At 40.9% G+C, this 26701-nt stretch overlaps 4 protein-coding genes across 6 annotated transcripts; 3 read left to right on the top strand and 1 right to left on the bottom strand.

The window, feature by feature from the left end:
• Nucleotides 1-423: 423 nt before the first annotated feature.
• si:ch73-54f23.4 (zinc-binding protein A33) lies at nt 424-3702 on the bottom strand. The gene is made up of 7 exons (XM_061049296.1): nt 3539-3702; nt 3269-3341; nt 2980-3075; nt 2545-2778; nt 1867-1889; nt 1576-1691; nt 424-1496 (listed from the first exon to the last, which is right to left on the bottom strand). The coding sequence occupies exons 2-7, from the start codon at nt 3332-3334 to the stop codon at nt 943-945; spliced, it is 1089 nt and encodes a 362-aa protein (XP_060905279.1). The 5' UTR covers nt 3335-3341; nt 3539-3702; the 3' UTR covers nt 424-942.
• A 2241-nt stretch (nt 3703-5943) lies between these two features.
• ino80e (INO80 complex subunit E) lies at nt 5944-9311 on the top strand. 2 transcript variants are annotated; one of them, XM_061049322.1, is made up of 8 exons: nt 5945-6038; nt 6328-6410; nt 6512-6582; nt 6674-6726; nt 6851-6926; nt 7450-7567; nt 8098-8196; nt 8726-9311. In XM_061049322.1, exons 1-8 carry the CDS (start codon nt 6011-6013, stop codon nt 8930-8932), a joined length of 735 nt encoding a protein of 244 aa, XP_060905305.1. In that variant the 5' UTR covers nt 5945-6010; the 3' UTR covers nt 8933-9311. The 2 variants fall into 2 exon arrangements, with proteins under 2 accessions (XP_060905306.1, XP_060905305.1); XM_061049323.1 differs by lacking the exon at nt 8098-8196 and having other exon boundaries at nt 5944-6038.
• A 263-nt stretch (nt 9312-9574) lies between these two features.
• On the top strand, nt 9575-14815 carry LOC132983037 (uncharacterized). Of its 2 annotated transcripts, none has more exons than XM_061049250.1 (4): nt 9575-10212; nt 10730-11132; nt 11937-12911; nt 13904-14815. In XM_061049250.1, the coding sequence occupies exons 2-4, from the start codon at nt 10821-10823 to the stop codon at nt 14417-14419; spliced, it is 1803 nt and encodes a 600-aa protein (XP_060905233.1). In that variant the 5' UTR covers nt 9575-10212; nt 10730-10820; the 3' UTR covers nt 14420-14815. The 2 variants fall into 2 exon arrangements, with proteins under 2 accessions (XP_060905233.1, XP_060905234.1); XM_061049251.1 differs by lacking the exon at nt 9575-10212 and adding an exon at nt 10219-10375.
• Nucleotides 14816-15489: 674 nt separating this feature from the next.
• vars1 (valyl-tRNA synthetase 1) lies at nt 15490-26645 on the top strand. The gene is made up of 29 exons (XM_061049199.1): nt 15490-15621; nt 16138-16484; nt 16568-16711; nt 17310-17526; nt 17620-17735; nt 17868-17943; nt 18311-18411; nt 18505-18632; nt 18766-18930; nt 19032-19113; nt 19211-19330; nt 20052-20160; nt 20247-20426; nt 20589-20713; nt 20859-20962; nt 21049-21207; nt 21813-21903; nt 22052-22157; nt 22313-22383; nt 22591-22716; nt 22802-22906; nt 23318-23465; nt 23683-23810; nt 24068-24223; nt 24604-24828; nt 24970-25081; nt 25770-25945; nt 26221-26370; nt 26459-26645. The coding sequence occupies exons 2-29, from the start codon at nt 16140-16142 to the stop codon at nt 26525-26527; spliced, it is 3834 nt and encodes a 1277-aa protein (XP_060905182.1). The 5' UTR covers nt 15490-15621; nt 16138-16139; the 3' UTR covers nt 26528-26645.
• The last annotated feature ends 56 nt before the right edge of the window (nt 26646-26701 follow it).

The following is a 26701-nucleotide window of genomic DNA, read 5'->3' as shown; positions in this document are numbered from 1 at the left end:
ACAGCAGAGATATTTTTAAACATGCTAAAGGTAACAGCATAATGTTGTTGACACCTGCTGGACCTTGAAGCTCCCAGCTGGCTGCAGATAATAAGCTCCAGTGTGCGTTGTTTATCTAAAATCTACAGATATAACTGAATCAGCTCAGCATTTACATGAAGTACCATAACTCATAGCATTAAACTTTCACAATCCCGAATTATTTCAAGTAATCTCAGAAAACGCAGAAGATGTATATTACAAAATAAAATTAAAATGTTTTTGGAAACATATATTCTTATCATCATTTTAAAATGGACTTTCTATATAAGTACATCAAATTGTGTAAAGCTTTGTTTAAGGATTTATTAACTGGTAATGAAACTGCACCAAATGAATAGTGATGCCTCTATATGACCCACAAAAGCAAACAAGACCATCAGCGACAAAAATGACAATTTATATGCATAGCAACTGTTTTTGTTGTTGTTGCTTACAGCAGCTCATGTGGGTTAGGATGATTTACAACACAATGAAGAAACACAACTTCTTCTTTGTTACATTTTCCACAGCAAATATCCACAATGACTGATACATCTGACTGTTAAAAGACAGCTGGATGAGATGTTTTGATAGAAATCATGACTTGCACGTAAGAACAAGATTAGCGAACAAAATAAGACTTAGCCTACTTTGTACACAGGGGGCACCAAAGTCACCACAAATCGACGGTTCCTCACAGGAGCTTATTTATGAGGGCTGAATCTTATTTATATTTTCATTGTTGGCTGTAACCAGCATACATTTGGATTTTTTTTGTGTTCAAAATAAAACAAAGGCATTATTTGCTCAATAGGTTGGAATTTAATTTTCTTTTAATTCAAGCACGGAATAATTCTGAGTTCTTTCAGCTCTTAATTTTAATTCAAAAAATATATTCTTTTGCTGGAAAACTGTTTCTTATCATAGTGAGGGGTTAAAAATCTTAAGTGCTGCATTGTTTTTCCCATCATCAGAGTCACATGGATTATAGAAGGGGAACAGAGGGACCATAACTGTTCCCATGGTGAAGGTGTAAATCGGCGCCATGGTAACAGCATTATAGAAAGACACTTCCTCATTTTCACAGTCTAAGAACACACCAATGCGGGCAAGTCGGACAGACACAGTGACCTTGGTGGACTCTGGGTCCGTGCAGGCTAAAACAGATCCACCTTTCAGGGCCAGGGTCCACAAGCCGCTGGAGGTTCCCGTAGCATCCATCTCCCCTCTTTCAACATCCTCTCGTGCCACGCCCAACCTCCACGCTGTCTTATGAGCCACCTCCACCTCCCAGTAGTGCCGGCCTGTCGTGAAGCCCTTACTTCCCAGCACACAGTAATAATAATGGAACCGTTGAGGGCTTGGATCACAATCCTGCGTGTTTTTATCCTCATCAAACCAAACTGAAGTGCAGGACTTGGACAGGGACAGATTAGGGTGGGCTGTGTTGGGGTCAAAAGTCACTGATGTAATATCTGCAGGAGAAATAGAGTTTAAGTAAAGTGAGACTTTCTGTTTGCTTTGTTTTATTTTTATGAAATATACTAGACATACTTGGATAGAGGCAGCTTTTCATGTGCTTCCATATCCTGTACTGTATGGGGCCCACAAACTGACCAGAGCGCACCTCAGTGTCCACCTCCGCCGGGAGCACCAAACTGACCTGAGACCTGCTTGGACAAAATGGAAAGAAAGGCAGACTGAATGATGAGTCAGAGGATTTCAACCTGTTAAATCATTATGGAAATTGATAGTCACTTCAATAATGCATGCACATGAGATAAATGAGATGTGAAGAGAACTGTGGAGGCAGAAAAAATGTCTGATGGGAGAAAAAAAACTTGCCTCTTTATGAGATCTTGAATTTCCTGCAATGACAGAAACAGTTTAGGAAACGTGGTAGTGAATGTAGAACTCATAAATATTTATATAAGCGGTCACATGTGTTAGACTGCCTCGTGCTGCTCATTCCTATTAGCTGACTCATGCCTCAACTGCCTTTTGTCCTTTCACTTTCAAATGAGAAATTGATTTAGACCTGCAAAACAGAGGAAGTCAACTGTTAAGCCAATCAATGCCTCTAATTGATCAAATAAGTGCTGAAGAAGAGGAGGAGGAGAACAACTAACAGGGTTGCTCTGCAGTTCTGAGATTGGGTCCCTTTTTTGAAAGCTGCAGAGTCACATTGTTTTCCAGCAGCTCTAAGTAGTCCACACAGAAAAAACAATTATAGATGTTTTTCATTTGAAGAGTCGCAAATATGGATAGCTCCAATGACCGTAATTAAACCTTTGTGTGGCTCTGCAGTTATGCAAAGAAGTTTCCCAATTTGTTATGGAGGGAGTCCAAACTTTTCTGTACCTCCCCTTTTATTTCCACTCTGGCATTAGCTCAAGCTCTTTTTGTATCATCCCTATCAACAACCCCAAATTTGCATGGTATGTTCAATCCAAACTTCAGTGATGTTCAGATGTTATCTCTGTATTGTTTATTTCTTCTTCTTTAGTTTAACCACTTCCTCACTTTCAAAAGATTCGGACTGTCTTCCTCAGCCAATTTGCCATTCAGCACTGCAATCGCCCTGTCCAGGTCTCTCCCTTGCTCTATTATCTTCTTCTCTCTTTCCTTCAGCTGCTTTAGTTGTTTCTGTCTCTGCCTGTTCAGACGCTCCAGGTCCCTGCTCTCCTCCTCGTCTAGGAAACGATGGAGGTTCTGAAACTCGGCTCTGATATCTCGTTCCAGGGCATCAAAGCTGTTCTAAAAGACACGAGGGAAGAGATGGACAGAGAGAGACAATTGTGAACTAAGACTTTGGATGTGACCAAGAAAATGACTTTGTGTGATTTTACAAGAAAGACAATAAGTGGCTCTGGCAGAATGTTAAGCACACAGGAGTTACTGTGTATGAAAAGAGTGTATGTCTGAACAAGATAAGGATTAATAATGCAGCAACAATACCTCTACTTGCACAGACTCTATGTATGTCTCTCTCTCCGCGTCTCTGCACTCATCTACCTCGTGCTTGATTCTTTTTATAGCTTGGATAAGCTTTTCCTGCAACACACACACACACACACACACACACACACAGGAGACATATAATTGTGGGGAAAGAAACATAGACTTGATTAAATATTCTGCAACAAAAGTTTATTTCATTATAACAGGAAATTTCCACCTGCTGCTGAATGACATGATACACGTTATATACCTGTATTTATTTGACAGTACACAACATAAGTCTTACCTTGTAATCACAGAGACGACTTTTATTGCAATTGTTGTTGCTGTCCTTGATGTGGTTTTGGTACATTCCAGTTCTGCAAAATTGGACATGACAGAAATTGAGAAGACTCCTAAGAAAGTGTAATAAAAGTGATGGAAAGGAGAAAAAGGGATGGACAAAGAGGAGGACATGACAACAATACAATGTAGGAGAAAGAGGGAGAAAGAGAATACAAGCAAGATGAAAACAACTGCTAGACTAAGTCAAACTAATAGAGCTAAAAGGACATACATCCAAGCTGAAAATGAACAGGAGAAAGCAAATTGACAGGCACAGATCAGTATCCACAGCCTAACGTGAGAATATATGGATCCATTAGAGGGAAAAGAGAGAAAGGGGGTGTGGAGGGGAGGACGGTGCCAGGAGGGCTCACTGGCTGGCTGGCTGCTTGGCAGACTGCAGCGATTTATGGCAGCAGACACCTAAGAGTCTATTTCTGTCTGCCAGTGTCTTTGAAAACAAAGTGAGAGACAGCCAGCCAGTCAGGCATTGTGTTTCTGTGTTTGTCTGAAAGAGAGAAAATGAATGTTTTGGGGAGTGAGAGTACAGAAACCATGAGCTATGACAGTGCTTTTATTAAAGGATGCTGTTTCACTATCTTGTTTTTTCTTGCATTGGTAGAGACTAGGTGGGGAGGGGAGGGAGTTTCAAAACGTAGACTCAGCGTTTCTGCTCTCTTCCCTAAGCAATACATATCTGCCAAGCCGCATGCCTTTTCTCTTTTTTTAACCTTCCTCTGGTCTGTAAATTCTTATGTAAACTTCGAGTATCTCTACCGATTTATTTTTCTCCCCTCTCTCCCCACCTCCCTGTCTCTCTTCTTGCCATGGGTATGTGCACCGAGGCAGCATTACTCATCTTTGCAAGTGTTCTTCATCTATAATTCATGGTGCTCTGCACTGGCAAGTGACTGTGCTGAACTGGGGTCGAGCTGCAGACTGAGTGCAGTACAGTATGCGGCAGGTGGAGGGGACTTTGACAACAAAATACAAATATTAACCATGGAAGATTGTGCAGCAATCCACTGAATATCAATGCAGCAATGACTCAAGTGTGGCCTACTGATTCAAATTAAATAAATGTCTTTGAGTAGCTGTGACAGTTATATTTTGGGATCTTTTTAGGGAAATCATTTGTGAAAACGATTTTTCTTGTGATCCTCAAACCTTATTATCATATGTACACAGCATTTGAATTCGACCTTTTATATTCAGAAACAGAACAAAACATAACGGAATTACTGAGGGCACAAACATTGTTGTCTCAAACAAAGACTATCCGAGCATAATGAATATATTAGGATTAAATAACAAATCTAGCTGACTCTATGCTGTAAATAAAATGACAAAAAGGGACAAATGAAAGTCATGCTAAGCTCTGTTAGCTTAATAGGATACAAGCACTAGCTCTCAGTACTCTGAAACAGTATATTCAACACCCGTTCCAGCACTGCTCATACTAGTGCGATTAGATGTCACTACATATTATAAAGAAGCTGTTAATGACCAGCTATTGGGCTAACCTCAGAGGACACGAGGAACAACACCAAGCCAAAGTGGTGCTGCACCCTTGCTGGGAACAAGACAGAGGACAAAGAGCCAGCTCTGGTGGGTTGACGAAAAAATATGCAGAGAGCTTCAGGGTTATTAATATCAAGCTTGGCACAACAGCAGTTATTCCAGAGGCTGAGCCATGGACACACTCAACAACACTGACAGATAAGGAGTCACAGAGGGGGAAAGTCAGCATGCAAACAGCTTTTCATGTAATACAGCAATACTCCAGTCTACAGATGTATATTGATGCTCCATAACACCCAGAACATCCACCCATTAGGCCTACTGCCTTTTCAGCTTCAGAAACTGAGTTGTAGGAATAAAGCACACAGTAGGCCTATAGGCGACTAGGCCTACATCAGGGAGGGGCAACTTCGTTCACAGCAATGGCCACATTCATTTAATTCTCACTGCCAGAGGGCCAAATTGTAGCATACAAAAAACGATTACAGTCAATTATGTCTCAAATTTAACTCAACATATACCAGTGATCAAATATTATTATGGACACATTTCTGAGTTTCATGATTTCATGGCAGATTTTGTCATGTTTTCTTCATGTTTTCCAATTAATTGATATGTAAAAAATTGACCTGAGGGCCACGTTGAGGGTTGATGGGGGCCCACATGTGGTCCCCGGGCCGCCAGTTGCCCACCCCTGGCCTATATTATCTTGAAATGCTATAATGTGCTCCCATACTGTCTGAGTTCTTGACAGTTTTGATCAGATCCTTCAATTTCAGCCACAGTGTAAATGTGTTGAAAGTATTAAAAGTAGGTTGGAGATGTATTAAGCAATGTAGGCTTTATCAGTATATTGTACTTGGAAAATACAATAAAGTCAACTCAGTTTTTGTGATTTAGTTGAGGTTGGATGAATAGCCTTATAAGCTTTTAACAAGAAAGACAACATGTGGAAAGAAAGATATTAGGAAGGTTGAGAGTCAAACGGAAACAGTCAAAAGTATTTGCCAAGAGGTTCAGGCAGCAGACTTGACCACAAAATTGAACACACAGGCGAAATGGCTATCATTAAATATTTTCCCGAAGGGGGCAGTAACGCTTAGTTACCATCCAGCGTGAAGAAGAAAAAGGTCCCGCCCATCACGACGCATGAGGATGACGTCATAAACGTAAACAAGAGCCCATGACGAACAGACAGATTCAAACAAGAGGTATGTATGGACTTTTCATTATTAAAATAAGATCGCAATTGAAGAAATTATGAATGCATACTTAACATTTGTATTATTAGATATTTTTAGTGGCCCGTATGGCGAGTTGCCCCGTATCTTTAGCGAGCTATAATATAATTGGTAAGATGACTATCCAACTAGCTTGGCTAACCTAGCATTCAGTATTTTGCAATGTTACTTTCCCCCCGAGAAAATAACAACCAGTGTTTTAGTGCAGAACAGGAAGACTGCATGTTGTGTTGTTTCTTTACTCCTTGCTGTATTTCAGAGATGAACGGACAAGCGGACGTCGAAGTTGACTACAAGAGGAAATATAAAAATCTCAAGCGAAAATTAAAATTTCTTGTTTATGTGAGTGCAACCGAATTGAACATGCGTTTTTGTTATTGTTTTGATCAATAATGTTACGGTATAAGTTGCGAGGCTTACCTGTTCCGTTTTCTTGTTGTCAGGAACAGGAATGCTTCCAGGAGGAGCTGAGGAGATCACAGAGAAAACTTCTCAAAGTTTCAAGAGACAAAAGGTGGAATAGCAATGTTTGTTTGTGAAACTGTTTTGATAGTGAACAATGGTGTGCACGTGATAAATAACAGCATAACTCAATTGTTTTCTAGCTTCCTCCTAGACAGATTGCTACAGTATGAGAGGGTAGATGAAGACTCATCAGGTACTTGTTACAGTTTTAATCTCTTAATTACTGGTGTGGACTTGGATTTTTTTATTTTATTTTGTCACGAGTTCTAACCAATAAAATGTATCGTTGGTTCATATTTTCTTCTCCTGTGTTCCAGATTCAGATGCTACAGTTTCTTCAGAAAACAGTGAAGGAGAAGGCCCCCGGGAGAGGGAAAGAGACGGAGCAAAGAAGTAAGATGGCATTTGTATCTTTAAAAATCCTATTAGACAGACTTACTGTCAACTCCAGCAGTTAAAAACCATCTAATCTCTATTAACAGATTAAACATAGAAATGTAGAATCTGTTCATGAGGGTCCGTTTGTAGTCTGAGCCTGAACCTTTATGCACGCTTTTACATACAGGCTGACATCCACGGCATTCATTCACTATAAACAGATAGTTGCTAAAAAGGCAGCTAACAATCTATCATAGATCAAATGTTCCATGATTGAAATCCATCTTACAACAAGTCATTATGTGTTATCAAGTATAAGGCATCCTTGCCAAAGCTAGTTTTCTCTTGACCTCACTTAAACATGAGACTTCAACACAAACATAGTGAAAGGGAGGTATTAATAATGAGGCCGGCTTGGTGTGACTATTCAGCTAAATGCATCAATGTGGACAAAATATTTGTCTGACTGCTGCTCGTGCTCTCGTAGCCAGCCGGCTCACTTTGTCTTAACTTTATCATTTTGCCTTCTTATGTTCAGGCGAAGGAGTAGTCCTGGGGCGTGTCTTCCCTCATCATCCTCCCCTCATCTCTCCCTGCTGTCCCGTTCTGGTGTAAATCCCCTTCAGTCCTCGGGCTCTGGACCCTACCTCAACACTGTAAGCTGTCATCTGCACCTTCAGCTTTATGGTCCCCAAGGGGAAATGAGTTTTGAGCAGCCAGAAAAAAAACCAAAAAAAAAACAACATATAGAATCACTGGCAGTAACACTCAGACATTAAAAACAACGTATTATATGAAATACAAGAGTACATCAAGTGAAAACAAGAAGCTGAAAGTCTATAAAAAGGTAATTTACACCATCATCAGTAGTCTGATGGCCTGTGTGATAAAATCATTTTGTATCCATTTCTCATATAAGCGTGGACACAAACAGAAACATTGCTTCCACTTTCATTTCCTCATCAGCGGACATAATTCCTTTATATTCACCTTTTTATTTATATGATTTGATTTTTTTTGTCATTTTACTCATTTGTTTGATCTCTTCCTTTGTTTTTTGTTTGCATTGATCATTTTTCTGTGTTTTTTTTTGTGTGTGTGTTTGTGTCTGTCTTTTTAAATTGACCATGCTTGTGTATATGTGTGGCTCAATTGGCAATTTGGGGCCTGTGTGTGTGTTGGGCAGATGCCCTTCCCACCAGAGTATCTGGCTCCTCCAGCTGAACGCATGAAGAAAGAGAGAAAAACAAAGACGCCTAAAAACAAGAAAGAGACTACTGGGAAGGTGAGAAGGGAAACGGAAAAATGAAAATTCTCAAAAGTAATAGAAGTGATAATGATTATACAGATATACTCACATCTTTAAACATCTTGTTTATTAAAATACATTTATATGAGATTGAATGAGGCACGGTAAGCTATTTTTTTTTTATCACAGTTTATATGCACGAGTCAAAGTAAATATATTGTCTCTAACTTTACGTTCTCCTTAGAGAGTCACAAAACTTTGTTTGGGTGAATTTTACTTTATTGCACAGTTTTACTGACAGAAGGTTTTTGGTACATGAACCATTTTGGTCAGTTTTCTGATCTGTTCACAACAGAACTTGTAAAAGCAACATCTTTGTTGCCGTCTTCATTTGATACTGTGCTGCTGTCTGATCAGTATGTCTCTATGTTTCTGTACATGTTGCACACTTTGTCCTAGTGAACATCAATGAAGCATGCATCCATTCATACATCTCATTCCTTGATCATGTGTTCATCATTTCTCCATCCTTCAACTGTTTGGCCTAATTCTGGATTCCTCACAGGTTGTTGCCCCAATGTCAGCTAACTACCCATCAGCCACTGCAGCCACGCCAGCAGCCAGCGGCCCTTTCAGCTGGGTCCCTAGACAGATGCTCAGTGGAGATGCGGCTGAAGAGGAGGGAGAGAGTGATGGAGACAGCGACAGAGGAGACGAAGACAGAGGGGAGGGAGATGAAGCTGAACTAGTCATTGACATTCCCAATGAGTGAGCCTGACTGTGTGTTTGGATGTATTTATTAGCAGAGGGATTAAAGTATTGTAATCTGTATGTGTGAGAGTAAATGGCATTTGACTTAATGTTTTTCTGTGTTAAGTCACCCATTTCACATTTTCAAAAAAAAAGCTGCCAGGCTCCCCCCTGTGGACTTTTTCAGTATTGCAAGATCACTGTCAATAATTCTCCCTGATAAATGTTTTTTTTACGAATTATGTTATACATTTTAATCTATGAAAACATTTTGTACATTATTTGGTAACTTTTGTATTATTAGGAAATAGATCTCAAGTGTTGCATCATCTTTGTTGTGACAGGCAGGTTTGATCTACTTTGTGTTTTTTTCCTATAAAAGTTGCCATATATCAAAGCTACTTTATGTTCATGAAAATATCACATTCTTGCACCTATCAAATTGTGTGTGTCAGACAATAACCTTAAAATGTCAACATTTTAGATTACAAGCAGATTTTTGTTTATTTAAATGATGTGTCAGGTTTTATTCCCAAATCCAGCCGACAACATAAAATACAGGGCGTTTTACTACGACACGTTTCTTCTAAAAACATTTTTCATATAAACATTTCAGATTTATAAAAAAATGCTGTGTAAGTGTTCAACACAACTTTAAGTATGACTTGAAGCCCCACCCAAAAAAACACACCCATAATACTCCCATTCCAGACCTGCTGTCAGTCACTGAGGTATGCTGCTGCTGCTGCATGAATCTATTGCTTGCAGGACAAGTTTACTGAATACATTTTCTAAACTGAAGATATAAATGACAGCTTTTTTAAACTGACTGAACGTTTATCACGGCACATGTTTTTTCATTGCTTGCTCGACCTCTCTTCACATGACTGACACAGTCCCGGGGGTGCATTTGGCTCATGTTAGCCAATAGACAATGTGAGGGCAGGACTGACTGGATTCCTCCTCTTGATTTCAAAAAGAGAGCTTGATATTTTTCTACTCACTTTTACGCATACATAGGACTAGGCAGTGAGACTGCATGATAATTTGCTTGTTAAGAGCAGTCCATGCCTGCATCATGTCTCAACAGGCATGTTTCTAATATTAAGCAATGTCACCTGCAGTCTGCAAGCCATGAGAGGGATTGTGTTTGGTCTGGGATGGTTGTTAAAAAGTTGCTGCACTCCTGGTGAGACAATGACCCGCGACTTTGACACTGTCAGGATTAAGCTTAATGAGGAGTTCATGAACTGACATTGTTAAATTTAGAGCTCAGTTGCTCACTAGAAGAGGGAGTCCTGGGTGAGTATTCCTGCTTGATATGGAAGTAGTTCAACTGCTGGACTTCATGCAGAGTCAGCAGTTTCAGGAATGTTCTTTACAAAGAATAATGGGACAACAGGAGTGCTTCAATCAAAGGACTGACGTTGTAAAACGACCATAGTTTTGGAATGCAGACTTTCAGGTAATTGACAGCATTTAATGGGTGTGGGCCTGGCTTGTGTACCTAACAGCAATAGGAGTTAAAGGTGTAACCATAGAGAGTATACGAGGGAGGGGTGTAGTGGAGGTATAGCCAGAGGGCGAGACAGAGGGGTGGAACTGACAGAGGGGGTGAGGTTGTCAGGGAAAGGGAAATGAAGGAGTAAGCAAGATTGTGCCTGCAGCAGAGCCTCATTCTCTCAGAATACAGCTGACATTAAGAGAAGAGAGACATGGTTGGAGTCCAGTTGGAGGAGAGAGCAAGGAGCGAGTGAAGGAAAACAAGAAGCTATCAGCAATCAGCTCTGGCAACATTATCTTTTCCATCTGTACACAGAAACCCCTGGATACTTTATTAGCCTCTCCCCCTCGCTCAGTGTGTGTGGGAGAGAGAGAGAGAGGGGGGATTTGCTGAGCTCACCACCACCATGCTACGTCCTGCTGCTGTCAGTGCAGCAGCTGCTGCGTCTGTGTGGCTGCTGGCAGTGCTAGGCCCAGTCCTGTCTCTTCCAGATGGGGACAACTCAGAGGCAGACTTAAGCCTCTGCAGCCACTGCTTCTACAGACAGACGCCTCCTCAGGGAGTCTCTGCAGGGCCGCTGCTGCGCCCACTCTGCCACAGACTGCCGGGGGGACAAACGTTTGCCACTCTGTCCAAACCGACCTGTGACACAGCTGTCTACTCTGCCTTCCATCTCAGCCATGAAGGGGCAGAGGGAGAGGGTGGGGGAGAGGCTGTGGTAAGGACGCGGATATCATGCTTTTTAAAGAAATATTACCTGTTTTTCATAATCATGTTCAAGCATGCATGTAGTAGATCAGTGGTAGTAAACAACAGTACATTAACTCGTCTACTGTGCTAAAATACTGTTTTGCACTTTTGGTACTTTTAACTTAAGTGTCTGACATATGACTGACTCGTTTATTAAAAAATAATTGTTCCAGGCAGTAAGAGGCCTTGTTTCATATTGATTATTCAAAAAAAGCAAACCATTCAAAATGAAAAGAAGTTAATACAAATATGTGTAACACGGCTTAGTTTATTCTTCTCCTCTAACCATTAATTACATCTCAAAAATCCCTGAGAGTTATCTCTGGTTTGACCTATAAGATTTGACTTCATACTGTAACTGTATATAGGTAGTTCAATCTTTTTCCGCATCCACTTTGCGACAACATTAAACAGCTTCTGATGAATCCTTGTATTGAAACATGTCATGTACAAAGCTCATTTTCTGAAGAGAAAGTCATTTTTATGTATCGTACTATACATGTATTTGGTGGATAATAAAGTAACATTTTTGAAATCAGGTCTTAATTGTCATAGACATAAAGTTTGTTGGTTGGTGTATTGATACTTGTATTTAAGTTTGTCAATCTGAAATCTTCCACCATTGCTGTTTACATAGTTTACTGTCAGCTACATGAACTCAGAATGAAATATGTAGAAAGTAAATCAGGATTGTAGAGCATTTTCACCTCCAAAAACTACTCAGATATTATGTTTTACCATTTTTTTTGACTGTTTTCTCCGCTTAACACAGGAAGAAGATGACAACACAGAAGTCGCAGTACCAGCCCTTCTCAAAAGAGGCGGGGATCTCTCTGATCCTGTCTCACCCACTGACTCCCCGCTTCAACACTGGGACTCAGCAGTCACAACACTGGTCCAGACAAGCCTGACGCCACAGTGCAGCGCTTTAGGGGGAAATCTCTACGTCCTGACTGGGGCGGGAGGTCTCAGGGCCGCTGAGGATGGAGGCGAGGACTGTCAGACTCAGCCGCTCTGGTCGGCAGTGTGCTGTGCTGTCCCCGAGGGGAAGAGTGGCTTCAGTGTGGGGCTAATCAGAGAGACAGGGGAAGGGGAGAGGCAAGTGAGTGTGAAGGAGCTGGAGGAGATCCTGGGGGTGGGAGAGCTGTTCTCAGAGAGCTGTGGAGGAGTAGATGGGGAGTCTGTTGAAATCACAGCAGGCCTTCACAGTGAGGAGCTTGTTACAAATACAGGAGATGTAAATATAGAAGATGCTGATCCTGCTGATCCTGCTGATCCTGCTGATCCTGCTGATGAAGCTGATGAAGCTGATGAAGCTGATGAAGCTGAAGATGTAGTGTCAAACACTGCTGGACAAGCCACTGAAGAAGAGGAGGTCAGTTCGGATACAACCAGCCAAGACTTAAACGAGCACACTGAGGAAAGCAGAGAGGCACAGAGCGCTGAAGAACAGGCGTCTGCTGTTGATGCTCAGCCAGAGGAAGCTGATGTTGCTGATGTCACACAAGAAACGTCAGATCGTTCTGAAACTGCAGAGAGTAGCAACGATGAGCAGCAGGACGTCACACTCTCAGAAAGTGCTGGATCAGAGTCTCCCGAGTCCCCAGCTGATCCTGAAACTGTGGATGAACAACAGACAGACACAAATTCCAGCAGCACACTAGTCTACCTCCTTTCCTCCGCCATGTCCATTATCAAAGCTCCACTGCGGCCGGTGTTCTCAACCATCACACAGTTACCTGGACAGGTGAAGCAAATGACTCAACTGTGTAGAAAGATTTATTTTATTAAGGAGAGAGCAAGGCTGGGGGAGCACTTCTCTTATTTAACATATAACCAGGAAATTACTTGGTTATTACAAAATCTACTCGACTCATTTGAAGTTTCTTACAACAGAAGTTTAATTTCAAATAGAAAAGTCCAGCAAATTTGCTTTTAAAAATGGAAGCTCTTGTGAGGAACTTTCACTTTATGTCAACTTTGTGACCGCTGTGGACAGAGTGCTGCGTCTTATCTCTTCGCTGATCTAGAGCTGTCAAGTGTAGGCAGTTTTTTCTGAAAAAAAAAATGTATGTATGTATCACGCAGTCTGAATCTTTGCTGTGGAAAATGTAAAAAAAAAAGGCCTGTCTCACACCTAACCCACAACAGCAGTAACAGGCATAACAAACAACAATGAAGAAATAACTGATGCTGTTGTTTGCTTTTGTCGTTCATTAAGAGTCATCACTATTCATTTCAGTCTGTTTTATTACTGGTTAAAAACTTTGAGTACTAAATACTAAACTACCAAAACAAAGACAGAACATAGCAGCAGACATTTCTCTAGTCATGGCTTATTTCCTCATTTGAGTATTTTTTGTCAACGTTTTAGAAAAGTCCTCAAATAACTCATGAAACAAAACATTCAATTCAACAATCAGTTCAGTTTTTATTTAGACTATATTGTACAAAATAACAATTAAAGTTACCCAATTACACTTTACATACAAAGTAGATGTAGAACATTTTACAGTGACTAAAAACTGAGATGTTGTTTACGAGATGAAGTTAATGTTTGTCAGGTTGTGAAGAGTCTCCTAAATCTCCTCATTTGGTTTCTCTCCTCCCAGAGACTGGAATGAGGTGTGGCAAATAGAACAAAAACTTGTTTTTTCACTCTCAGGTGATTGTGTCCTGTCATTTATCACAACTTCATATCCCTTTTAAACCCCTAATATTTGTCTTATTTTCACTCAGGTGACGTATGTTCTTCAGGAAGACCTCGGAGTTCTGTCCGCCCTGCCTGGAGAGACTTATTCCTTTTTCCACCTCTTGACGTCTGATCTTTTATCCTGGCTGGGCTCAGCTGCAGACCTGCTACTTGGCATCGGAGAAACCTGTCTATCCAATACCTACTTCTGCACCTCCTCCATATTTGGGGCCTTGTTTGACAGCTGTCACACAGGGGTCACTGGAATCGGGACTCTGGCTGGAGACACAGTGGGGATTTTTGGCGGTGCGCTGGATAATGTGTGGTGGGTGACCAAGTTTTTTGGAGGGCGGCTGTGGGAGCAGAGTGAGGGGTATGTAGGCACAGTTGTGTCAGAGATGGGGGGTCAGGCCAAAGCTGTAGGTGGAGGGGTTGGGAGGCTGGCTTGGAGAAGTGGGAATGGGGTGGGTAAAGTGTTTAGTATGGGAGGGGGAATAATAATGGGGATAGTTGATATGATCATTGGTGCAGTGAGAGGAGCTTTTGGAGAGGAGTCTGAGTGATAAGTGGAGGAAAGTTCAAACTTCTCTTGATGCCGTTAGCAACAAACTTTCCAAAGTGTATCTGCAGGTTTGGTTTGTAAATGTCTCAAGCACATAAATGAGTGTGGAAAAAGGGCAAACTTTTTCAATCTGATGTCTTGTGATATGCCTTAGCTGTTTCGAAGGATTCAATGAACACATATTTTTACACTGTAGGTCTTACACATCACTGTTGCTGGCTTTCCAATAATCTCCTGTATTTAAGAGCTGGGATTAGTGTCCCAAACTGTGATTTGAAAAACACTGTGCACAAGGCTTTTGGATGTAATTATTCAATATATAATTCTTGTTTGATCAATGTTGATTAATGTTTGCTAAAATGTTCATTTGAATAAAAGAAATGGTTGGCTTATTCTACTGGTTTTGTCTTCTTATATTATTGTGTATGAAATATTTCTCCCATCTGAACAAGAGAGAACACGTTTGTTCTCTTATTTTCTATAATTGCTCAGAAGAAAAGGAATAAAGTAAACGTATACAATTACAATTCAATAATTTATTTTTTAAATGTATTAAGGACATCAAAGCATTAAAAGTAAAATATATAATAAAAAAACATATTGATGTAGCTTATAGAGTATTTTCAATTAACTTCCTATTTATTCTGCACTGAAAATTCATAAGAAAATACTCAACTCAACCTTATTTGTAAAACACTTTTCATACATAAAAAGCATGTAGCCCAAAGTGCATCACGAAAGAATGACAATGGACAGGAAATAAAAACAGAAATTGACAACAATTGACAACAGACTAAAACAATAAAGATGGTAATACAATAATTGAAACATGAATAAAATAAAAGTGAATGCAGTACAACATTTTAAAAAACCGCAGGAAAGCTATTGAGTGAAAGTTGGATAAGAAAAATAAACACCAGAGATAAACCTAATGCAAAAACAATGACACACATGTTGAGGCTATACAATTACTGCAAATTAAAAGCCGGATTAAGGTGGTTATTTTTTTTTCTCCTTTGTTATTATTGTTGGTTAAAAAAAAATCTAAAAAAAAATATACGAGACTTCCGTGTTGTACCGGATGTGGATCAAACCCGGAACTCTTTGTTAGGTCTCGTTGCATCAGACGGACGAGTAGTGAAGAGGGCTCATGTGGCTCTGCTGTGTATGCTAATCTAAGCTGACGTCTCTCTCAGTGTTAAGGTATGGACAACTTCTTGCACATATTTATCAGAAACATGTCGCAGGCTTCTTGAACTGTAACTTTAGCAACGAGTTTAAACAATGTCAGTTCATGTGAACACGTGTAGCGCTGCCATAGACCCAAGAAACACGAGTAATAGTTTGACTGATTCACTTAAAGCTAGTTAGCTGTATTGGCATGACTTCTTCAGCCTTTGACTGGTGGTACAAACCAGCTGCAGATAGATAAACACATAACCAGCCAGCATAGACATCGTCTGGCTCTTTGTGTAGGTGATTTAGGGAAGCACAGTATACACAACACATCTATAAATACATGTTTAAACCACTTCCTTGATCAAACTCGTAATCTTCGTTTACGTAATCGCAGATGCTAGTTTGGATTGAACCATTTAACTAATGGCTTGCAGACACACCCACTCCACCAGAGTCAGGCATGTACAGAATGTTTTTAATAGCATGAGACCTGTTATACCAACATTATTAACTGAGAGCACCTGCTTGTGTCTCTTCCAGAGATGGCCACTCTCTACGTATCGCCTCACCCTGATGACTTCAGGAGTCTACTGGCCCTCATAGCTGCAGAGTTTTACCCGTCCAGCCTGAACATCATCACAGAGGACCCTCCTGCATCCCTGAATGCCTGGTCCAGACCGGTGCTGGATGCTTCAGAAAGTGACTCCGTCCTGAGTGGGGCTACCGCTGTGTCGTGGTACCTGGCCTCACAGGGGAAGAGGACTGGCTTAGACACAAAGCAGCAGAGCCAGGTGTGGCAGTGGCTAAGCTTTGCTGACAATGAACTCACCCCGGTGTCCTGTGCAGTGGTCTTCCCTCTGATGGGGATGATGGGAGTGGATAAAAAGGTGAGAGAAGTGTCTGGACACTTACATGTGTGATGTTTTTTTTTGATTAATTATTATTTCTCAAATGACTTGTTTGCTCTCAGCTTCAGCAGAGTTCCCGTGCAGAGTTGATGCGTGTACTGAAGGTTCTTGACAAGGCACTGGAACCAAGGACCTACTTGGTGGGGCAGATCATCACTTTGGCGGATTTGGCTGTAGCTGCTGCTGTTCTTCTACCTTTTAAATATGTACGTATGTTGTGCAGTACTTTGTTGTTGTAAAAGTTTTTCCACTTACAGTTGATCATTTCTAAATATGTTTTTATAATAATAATAATTTTATTTATATAGCACCTTTTTAAAACACAGGTTTACAAAGTGCTTTGACAAACAGCAAAAACAAGAACAAACTAAAGCAAACACAGAAGAACATAAACAACAGCAAGAACATAACAAATGCAAAATACTAAGAATAATTAAATACAATTCAACAGAAAAGAACCCAAAGTGCACGATACCCAACAGACATATAGAACCCGACCGTCACAAGAACCATTATAAGAACCCAGGAAACACAAGAACCCAACAACACGAGCTGAGACCAAAAGGACCAAAGATTTAAAAAGATGTAAGAAACTAAAAGAGATAAAAGCTAATAAAAAGATAACAGCAATAAGAAGGTAAGAGCAGTAAAAGAAATAGAAACAAGTGGTTAAAGGATCAAAAAACCCAAAACTATAATATTAATAAAAATGTTATGATAATACTATTTTAATAGTTCCTCTAAACCTTTGACTATATGGTCCAGTATAGGTCTGATTTAATTTTTCATTCTTTATGTTTCTAGGTATTGGAGCCGGCAGACAGGAAGGTCTTGATCAATGTCACCAGGTGGTTCACAACCTGCATTAATCAGCCCAGGTTCCTGAAGGTGTTGGGGAAGATCACCCTTTGTGAGAAGATGGTGCCAGTTACTCCACAGACAAAAGCTGTTGCAACTGCTGTAAAAGCTAAAGCTGCTAAAGCCCCTCCTGCTGTTAAATCTGATGGTGCTACAGATAATGGTCAGAAAATGCCATGTGACAGTTGATTTTTGTTTTTTGTTTTTAGGAAATCCTTATACTTATTTTTCTTGATGTATTTCCCATTTCCCTCAGGCCCACCAAAGACAGAAGCCCAGCTGAAGAAGGAAGCAAAGAAGAAAGAAAAGCTGGAAAAGTTCCAGCAAAAGAAGGACATGGAGGCCAAGAAAAAGACCCAGCCAACAGTAGAGGTATGGAGACTCTTAAGATATTAATCAAGCTTTGAAAAATCACATGTGGCGAAAAATGAAAACAAATATTTTTAGCATGTTTTAAAAATGACCTGAAATTAAAATCACATGTTTTGTGTTATTTTGTCTTAGAAAAAGGCCAAACCGGAGAAGAAGGAGTTGGGTGTGATCTCATACACGATTGAAACTGCTCCTGGGGAGAAAAAAGGTGATGAATCTGTCTGTGTGTGTGTTTTTTTCTTCTCTTTTAACAGAAGTGATGCTTGTGACATCACAGTATTTAAACATATGGACTTCAGGGTTTGTCCAGACTTTCATTATTCCCTCATGGTTGCAATCCATGTACACGAGTCCACAGACCACCCACTGCAACGCTGATAATATTTACCTTTTCTTCTGTGTTATCAGTCACAGCAGGTTGTTTTGCCTCTTATAGGCAACACTGGGGATTTTATTATGCTTAAATTAGTAGTACGGTGCGTCACCTCTATTTAATAAATAGTTTTGTTAAACTTTAAGGGGATTAGCTTCAGATCCAAAGTCAACCCTGTCTCTCTTTTTTTTATTGTTTACAGATGTCATTAGCCCGCTTCCTGACTCCTACAGTCCTCAGTATGTGGAGGCTGCCTGGTATCCATGGTGGGAGAAGCAGGGATTCTTCAAGCCAGAGTATGGGGTAAGGGAGTCCCCCCACCCTTTGTGCTAAATGTAAACTAACACACATAGAGTATCTTTCTTTGTCTTAATGATAATGACTGTTTTTGTGCAGAGGAAGAGTGTCGCTGAGCAGAACCCTCGTGGCACCTTCATGATGTGCATCCCTCCCCCTAATGTGACCGGGTCACTCCACCTGGGTCACGCGCTCACCAACGCCATCCAGGATTGTCTCACCAGATGGTAACTACAGTTGCCTGAAGTTTAACGTTATGTTTTCAATCAGTCCGTTATGGGTTTTCTGTCTCTTCATTTCAATCTTTCTTGTTGTGACGAGGAAGCTGTGTGTTTGAATTGCTGTGTCTCGTCCGTCCAGGCACAGGATGCGAGGTGAGACCACCTTGTGGAATCCGGGTTGTGATCACGCCGGTATCGCCACCCAAGTTGTGGTAGAGAAGAAGCTGATGAGAGAGAGGGGTATGAGTCGTCATGATCTGGGCAGGGAAAACTTCATCCAGGAGGTCTGGAAGTGGAAGAACGAGTGAGTAAAGGAAATACTAGAAAAGGATGTCAGAGTGTTCAACTTGGATAAACATTGAAAAAAAGACACAGCAATAACTTTTTTTACATTGGCCTTTTAAGGAAGGGAGACCGCATCTACCACCAGCTGAAGAAGCTGGGCTCCTCTCTGGACTGGGACAGAGCCTGCTTCACTATGGACCCTGTGAGTTTCTGAAAACACTGAACTAAAGTGAATGGATTCTAATTCTAACTCGACTAAATAAATAGTCCTTATTATCAATTTCTGTGTGTTTGTCCAGAAACTCTCCTATGCAGTTCAAGAGGCCTTTGTCCGCATGCACGAGGAGGGCGTGATCTACAGGAGCAAGAGACTGGTCAACTGGTCATGCACACTCAACTCTGCCATCTCTGACATAGAGGTGAGCATTGTCGTTCAATGACACTGAATGCATCTTATAAAGGTGATAATAGTGCTTTGATAATCTGATGTTGTAAAGGAGCAGAAATCCGGCACCCCACTTGTATATTTTCTAACAATTTTCATAATTTAAGGCTTTCACAGTTGATTGAGATTGATTAAAATATATCATAATTTTGTGTTAAATAACATTATCTCATAGCTGCAGTGAAGATTCTCTTGATTTTAATATATTTCCAGATGTAAATTGAATTTGCTGAATGTCTGCTGAGTATAATCCAGCATTTTATTTATTGCTGTTAGGACTAAATTGCTGATGCATTCAGGATGTTCCTTACTCAGGAAATTTGATATTTTTTGGGACATTGCAGTAGCTTTAGGGCTCAGGGATGTATTACATAAACCATTATGTCCCTGTTTAGATTTCAAAAGTGAACATTTTTGCTTGTCAGCCTTCTCGCTATCTCTCTCTCTCCCCTCTGTCTATCTCTCTCTGTCTTCTTCTCTGCCCACATCTGTTTACTGCCAACACATTGCATGATATACAAAAATAAGCATTCTGACACTAGTTTTGGTATACACAGCAAATGAAATGTTTTCAAACAGCCTCAAGTCCAACTTCAGTTACCATGCTAAAGACTGGGATGGAATCAGGTCTGAATAGCTTTGTCATTACCAGTCATGGAGTGCCATTTTTTCCAACTCATGTTTTTTGTTTGCAGGTGGATAAGAAGGAGCTCTCAGGCAGGACTCTGCTGCCTGTGCCTGGTTACAAAGAAAAAGTGGAGTTTGGAGTGTTGGTGTCTTTTGCCTACAAAGTGGACGGCTCGGGTACGTGAGTTCTAAGAGGGCAGACTCAAACACCTCATACCACTTTAGTTACACCGCTCTTTACATACACTCTTCTTGTTCGATAGACGAGGAGGTGATTGTGGCGACAACTCGTATTGAGACTATGCTCGGAGACTCGGCTGTGGCAGTCCACCCTGCTGACCCCAGATATCAGCATCTGAAGGGGAAAATGGTGCTGCATCCCTTCTGCGACCGCAAGATGCCGGTTGTGTTCGATGACTTTGTGGACATGAACTTTGGAACAGGTAGGCATCGTTAGAGGAAGAGACAATCTGCCTGTAAGTGTGCTGCGTGCTGAGAATAAGTAATCATAACAAGTCGTTAAACCAGAGCACTTTCCTTATTACAGTTGTCTTCCTTCTTATTCCCTCTTTTTCTCCTGTCCCTCGGCACCATTTTCTGCTCAGGTGCTGTCAAAATCACCCCGGCTCACGACCATAATGACTACGAGGTTGGAGAGAGACACAATCTGGCCTTCATCAACATCTTGGATGAGAATGGCCTGCTCATTAACGTGCCCGCTCCATTCCTGGTATAGTGTCTCATTATTGTGCTTCCCCCTGCAGTGTGTGCATTTCCGCTCTGGCACTAAATGTCAGGCTTTTTCAGAGTGTGCTTGGTGTCACAGTTTCATTTCTCGATGTTTCAATTTTAACTTTTCTGTCTTTCCCCCCCAGGGCATGAAGCGATTTGAGGCCAGGAAGGCTGTGCTGCAGGCTCTCAAGGACAGAGGCCAGTTTAAAGAGATCAAAGACAACCCTATGGTGGTCCCAGTCTGCAGGTAAAGTTCTACTACAGGTTATAACTGATGTAAATCTTTTTATTCTATTAGGAATCATCTTTTAATTCTCTCTGTACGTCTCTCAGTCGTTCTAAGGATGTAGTGGAGCCGCTGCTGAAGCCTCAGTGGTATGTGAGCTGCACAGACATGGGCAAGGCGGCTGCAGATGCTGTCAGAGAAGGACGGCTCAAAATCATCCCAGATCACCATCACAAGACGTGGTTCAACTGGTTGGACAACATCAGGTAAAAAAAAAAAAAAAGATCTGAGTTCTCCTGGCTGTTTTTTTTTTTTTTTAACCATTTCAAATCATAGAATAGAAACCTCACAGCTATCATATCGGATAGCTAGACATTTGGGACATTGATGTGTTGTGAATTAGGCCTGAACAGCATGAGGAAAATATGCAATGTGCAGTAACATTGTTCAACATGGCTATAAAGATATGAAGTAAGATAAATAAACATATATTGAAGAGTGCATAAATGAATGTAGTAATATCGGTGCATATCTGTGATAAAAGTAGTGGATACCGATAGTCACTGGGTATTATGCAGATATCGGACAAAATTATCAGCTGGCCAATTAATCGGCCTGGCTTTAATCAACAGTCCCTAAAAAACAAACAAATAATGATATCATTTTAATTTGAAATGAATTTACTCTCACATAAGTGTAGAAAATTAGATAAGAGGGTGCATAAGGTGTGCATAAAAAAACATTTCTCTCTTGCTCAGTAAATGAAATTAATTGACTAATTCCAGGTAGTTTTCAACTCCAGAGATAAATTATTTTTGAAATATCAGGTTCAAGTCCTGCTTCAGGTTTCATTTCTCTCTCTCTCTCTCAGGGACTGGTGTATCTCGCGGCAGCTGTGGTGGGGTCACCGTATTCCAGCGTACTTTGTCACTGTCAACGACGCCTCTGTGAAACCAGGAGAGGTAAGATGATGACTGACCCTATCGCCAAGGTCTGGAGGCTCTTAGATGATAGATAAAAGCTATTTACTATATTATTCTCCCTTTCTGTGCCTCTTTCTATTATTTATTTACCCTGTTTTTTATGGGTTTTTTTTGTTTGTTTCTCCAGGACATGGATGGTCATTACTGGGTGAGCGGGAGAACGGAGGAGGCGGCCAAAGAGAAGGCAGCAAAACGCTTCAATGTGTCTGCTGACAAAATTACCCTCAGACAGGGTAAGATTCAACCGCCTTTAATTCAGCTGTCTACTAATTTTAATTATACAAAGGTTATTTAATCAGTTCATGTTTTCCTTCCACACAGACTCATCCTTTTAATTATTTCTTGTCCATATTCATACAGATGAGGTAACTTTCCCTCTTGTTTTCAGATGAGGATGTTCTGGACACTTGGTTCTCGTCTGGCATTTTCCCTTTCTCCATCTTCGGGTGGCCTAATGAGGTAAAAATCTGGCACTTTTTTGTTCTTTTGTTGTTGTTTTTTTGGATATGTTCCGATAGATGATATAACAAAAGATTAAAGATTCTAATTCTTACACCTATATTAACTTTTATTAATATATAAACTGATTCATGCCCGTGTAATTGTTCCTCTCAAAGTGTTTAGTAAAAATCTGACTATTGGCTTTTTGTTTGTTTTTCCCTTTAGAACCAGGACCTGAATGTGTTCTACCCCGGCACCCTGCTGGAGACGGGCCATGACATCCTTTTCTTCTGGGTTGCTCGTATGGTGATGATGGGCCTCAAACTGACCGGCAAGCTTCCTTTCAAAGAGGTGAGACCTGTCAAAGCTACCAAAATGGAAACCCAACCCAACAGGAAAGTAAGACGTGATAAGTGACGATGCTTCTTCCTCACAGGTGTATCTGCATGCAGTGGTGAGGGACGCCCACGGGAGGAAGATGAGCAAATCTCTGGGCAACGTCATTGACCCTCTGGATGTAATTACAGGGATCTCCCTAGAGGTAACACCTTATCACGCTTTGATGCATGTTCAGATACGTACACACACACACAGGCACAAAGTCAGTCCTCTCTCCCATTTGTATTGTCACCACTCCCCCTTGCTCCCCCGAGGCCACTATTCTTATGTAGCGTTATTAAGCATCCTTTTCCGGCTTTCAACAAGCTTTTATTGAGGCCATCAATCTCTTCTCCTTCTGGGGAGAGAATAATCAGTCTGACAAAGCACAACCTGTCCTCTAGAGGGCGCTAAAGGACTTGCGGTAAACTGCTCTGTACTTTAATGATAATTTCCTGCCCACCGCATGAAAACATCAAGTAGCTGAGTTTGTCACGCTCAAGGAAACATTCTTGAACGCACTGCAAAGTTTTTCATTGTTGACATCTTTATTCCCCATCCGCCTACCCTCCAGGGTCTTTTTGCCCAGTTGAACGACAGCAACTTGGATCCAGTGGAGGTGGAGAAGGCAAAGCAGGGCCAGAAGTCAGACTACCCAAATGGCATTCCAGAGTGTGGCACAGATGCTCTCCGGTTCGCCCTGTGTGCCTACACCAGCCAAGGTGAATTTGTCTCATTTGTCTCAATGATTTTCACTTTGCTTCTTTTTTGTGTTTTGACGGTCTCGATCTCAACCTTGACTTCAGAAAATAGATCAAAACACTGGAAAATGTTCTTGTCAGTACACTGCCATGTCTGACGAAACCTATCTATTAAAAAAAACAAGACTGAAATTCTCTTTTATCCCTGTGTGTCTGTGTGCGTGTGTGTGGGCTCTAGGTAGGGATATAAACCTGGATGTCAACCGCATCCTGGGTTACCGTCACTTCTGCAACAAACTGTGGAACGCTGTGAAGTTTGCCATGAAGACTCTGGGAGACAACTTTGTACCGTCAGAGAAAGCCCAGGTGAGACGATGAAGGACACACAACAGAAAACAGAGCTGCTCCCTACTTACTTATATTCAACCAGAGACATGCTTTCATATTTTGACCAAGTAAATGTTAAATAAAACGTTTTTTTTTTGTTTACCTTATTTTATCAGTTGGGTTTTGTTCCCTCCTGTTTTGTATTCAAACAAATGAACACATTGACATTCAGAAAGTACCCAGTACACAGAAGTCGTGCTCACTGAGTCTGAACGTTTTTTCTCTTTCTCTCTCAGTTGTGTGGCGAGGAGAGTGTAACAGACAGGTGGATCCTGTCTAGACTGAGTGCTGCTGTCGCGCTCTGTGATGCTGGCTTCAAGGCCTACGACTTCCCGGGTATCACAACCGCCATCTACAACTTCTGGCTGTACGAGCTCTGCGATGTCTACCTGGTAGGATCTCTAAGCAGCTAATGTCGACAGGTTAAAAGTTGACGTCTAAGGCGTTGTTCTCAGGACCATAGAAGACTCTGCTTCTTAAACTTGAAACATCTTTCAAGTTTAAGAAGCAGAGTCTTCTATGGTCCAAGGCAAACCAATCGTGTGATCGCCGAGTCAAAACTTCGTATGGAACTGTTTCATGGAGAATGTGATGTACTTTTGTAAAAAGATGTTTTAATAACGACATACTGTTTTTGAAGGTCGGTTTGTAGATCTTCCTGATCAGGGACCACAGATGTAAAGCGAACCCTAACCCAACAGTTGTGTCGTACATGTCCCAAATAAACCAAACTTAACGCTTTTTTTTTTTACCATCTCTATTTCTCCACCAGGAAAGTGTTAAACCAGTGTTCAGTAAAGCCGAGGGAGACGGCAGCAGCCAGAAACAGGCCCTGGTGTGCCGACAGACTCTTTACACCTGTTTAGAAGTCGGCCTCCGCCTTCTGTCTCCCATAATGCCCTTCGTCGGTGAGGAACTTTACCAGAGGTTACCACGACGACGACCTCAGAGTGATCCACCCAGCATCAGTGTCACATCCTATCCAGAAACCAACGAGGTGAGATACAAGGGAAGGAAGTCCTGAATAAGTGTCAGACTGAAGTCATATATATATATATATATATATGAAAATAATCCAAAGTCTATTTTTGATAATTCTCTTTCTGTGAGCTGTATCTCTTAATGTAATTCGTTGCAGTTCTGCTGGCACAGTGAGGAGGTGGACCGGGACATGGACTTCGTGATGACCGTGGTCAAGACGATCCGGTCCCTGAGGGCAGACTATAACCTCACAAAGACCAGAGCAGACTGTAAGACAACTCACCGAGTGTTTCATCATCTTAGAAAGTCACTAAAACATTTTAGTAGCCTTGTAAAACTTCTCCCGATAGATATAAAAATGTGTTAATTATAACTTTGTCAATATATTTAAGTACTTTTTTTTACAGTTTTAGGCTCATGACATAAGTTCATGGTAAATTATGTTTATACTCTGACATTTCAAATACAAATATTACATAATACATCAAATGTTCGTTAGAATCTCCAACTCAACCATCTACAAACTAAAAATACTGCCAACTCATGAATACATCAGAAATAGCAACTTTGTTGCATCAGATGTACAATATCATTTTTCTGTAACAGGAATACTTGCTTTTTGCTTTCTGCTTTCTTTCAGGGCTTTAAGATTATTTTGCAGACTATACTTCTGTACTTTTACTTTAGTATTTCAATGTAGTACTGTAACCTGTAAAGAGCTATTTTTACATTGTTCTTTTATTTTTTTTGTAAAGACCTAATATTTCTTCCACTGCTTAATACAACTGTGAAAATATTAGAATAGTACATATACTGTCGATGTGAAGTCATTGAATGTTTTGAAGGAACATAGTACAAATGTAATTTCAGGCAGAATATATTTCATCATGAATGTGTCTTGCCAAGAACTTTTCTTTCATGATGCCGCCACTTCAATCTGTCCATTTCATCTCCCAGGTTACCTCCAGTGTATTGACTCCAGCACTGCGTCCCTGGTGCAGAAATACAGTCTGCAGGTTCAGACCTTGTCTTATTCTCAGGCTGTCATCCCTCTGACAGCAAACCAGCCTGTCCCAGAAGGCTGTGCTGTAGCTATCGCCTCTGACAGATGTACTGTCAACCTTATGCTCAAGGTGAGGACGGACAGTCTGTTCACTTTTGCTTTTTCTTTTTCCATCCCTTTACACCTGATTTTTAAATACAGTATTTGGAGCGTCTTCTTAGTATTGCAATTAACTCATACGGTATGATTGCATGGTGGCATGATTGCAGCTGGCCTACTTAGTAATCAAGGCAATGACGGTTAAACTGTGCCTCCTCAACTTGAATGAGTTAATTTTGTGAAATTAGAAGAACTTAATGTTACAACTGTTGTCCCTGTATTCATTTCACCTTGAATTCCCCCCAGGGTCTCATTGATGTGGAGAAGGAAGTGGCTAAGCTGGTGACAAAGAAAGGTGACTTGGAGAAACAGATGGAGAAGCTGAAAGAGAAAATGGCTAAGAGCGACTACAAGGAGAAGGTTCCAGTAAAAGTGCAGGAGCAGGATGCTGAGAAGGTGTGAAAAATAAATTGACTCACAGGGTTTCACAGGAGAGTACATAGACTTGAATTTCTTTAAGTAATTGCTTCCTTTTTCTCCACAGCTACGGCAGAGCCAAACTGAACTTGAGAAAGTGAACGAGGCCATGGAAAACTTCAGGAAAATGATGTAATGTTTGTCTCAAGCATTATGTAAACCATGATTTATCTCAGCTTTTTTTCATGTCAGTGTATCCACTTTCCAAATCCGTTGTTGTATGAAAGGAATAAAATACAGCTCTTATGACTTCAGCTCTGTTTTGTTGGAAGAAATCTATTCATCTCTGCAAATTGTGGAGCTCTTGCAT

This window comes from Labrus mixtus, chromosome 11 (genome assembly GCF_963584025.1).
Source record: "Labrus mixtus chromosome 11, fLabMix1.1, whole genome shotgun sequence".
NCBI lineage: Eukaryota > Metazoa > Chordata > Actinopteri > Labriformes > Labridae > Labrus > Labrus mixtus.
This window is presented reverse-complemented; position numbering and strand designations above follow the sequence as displayed.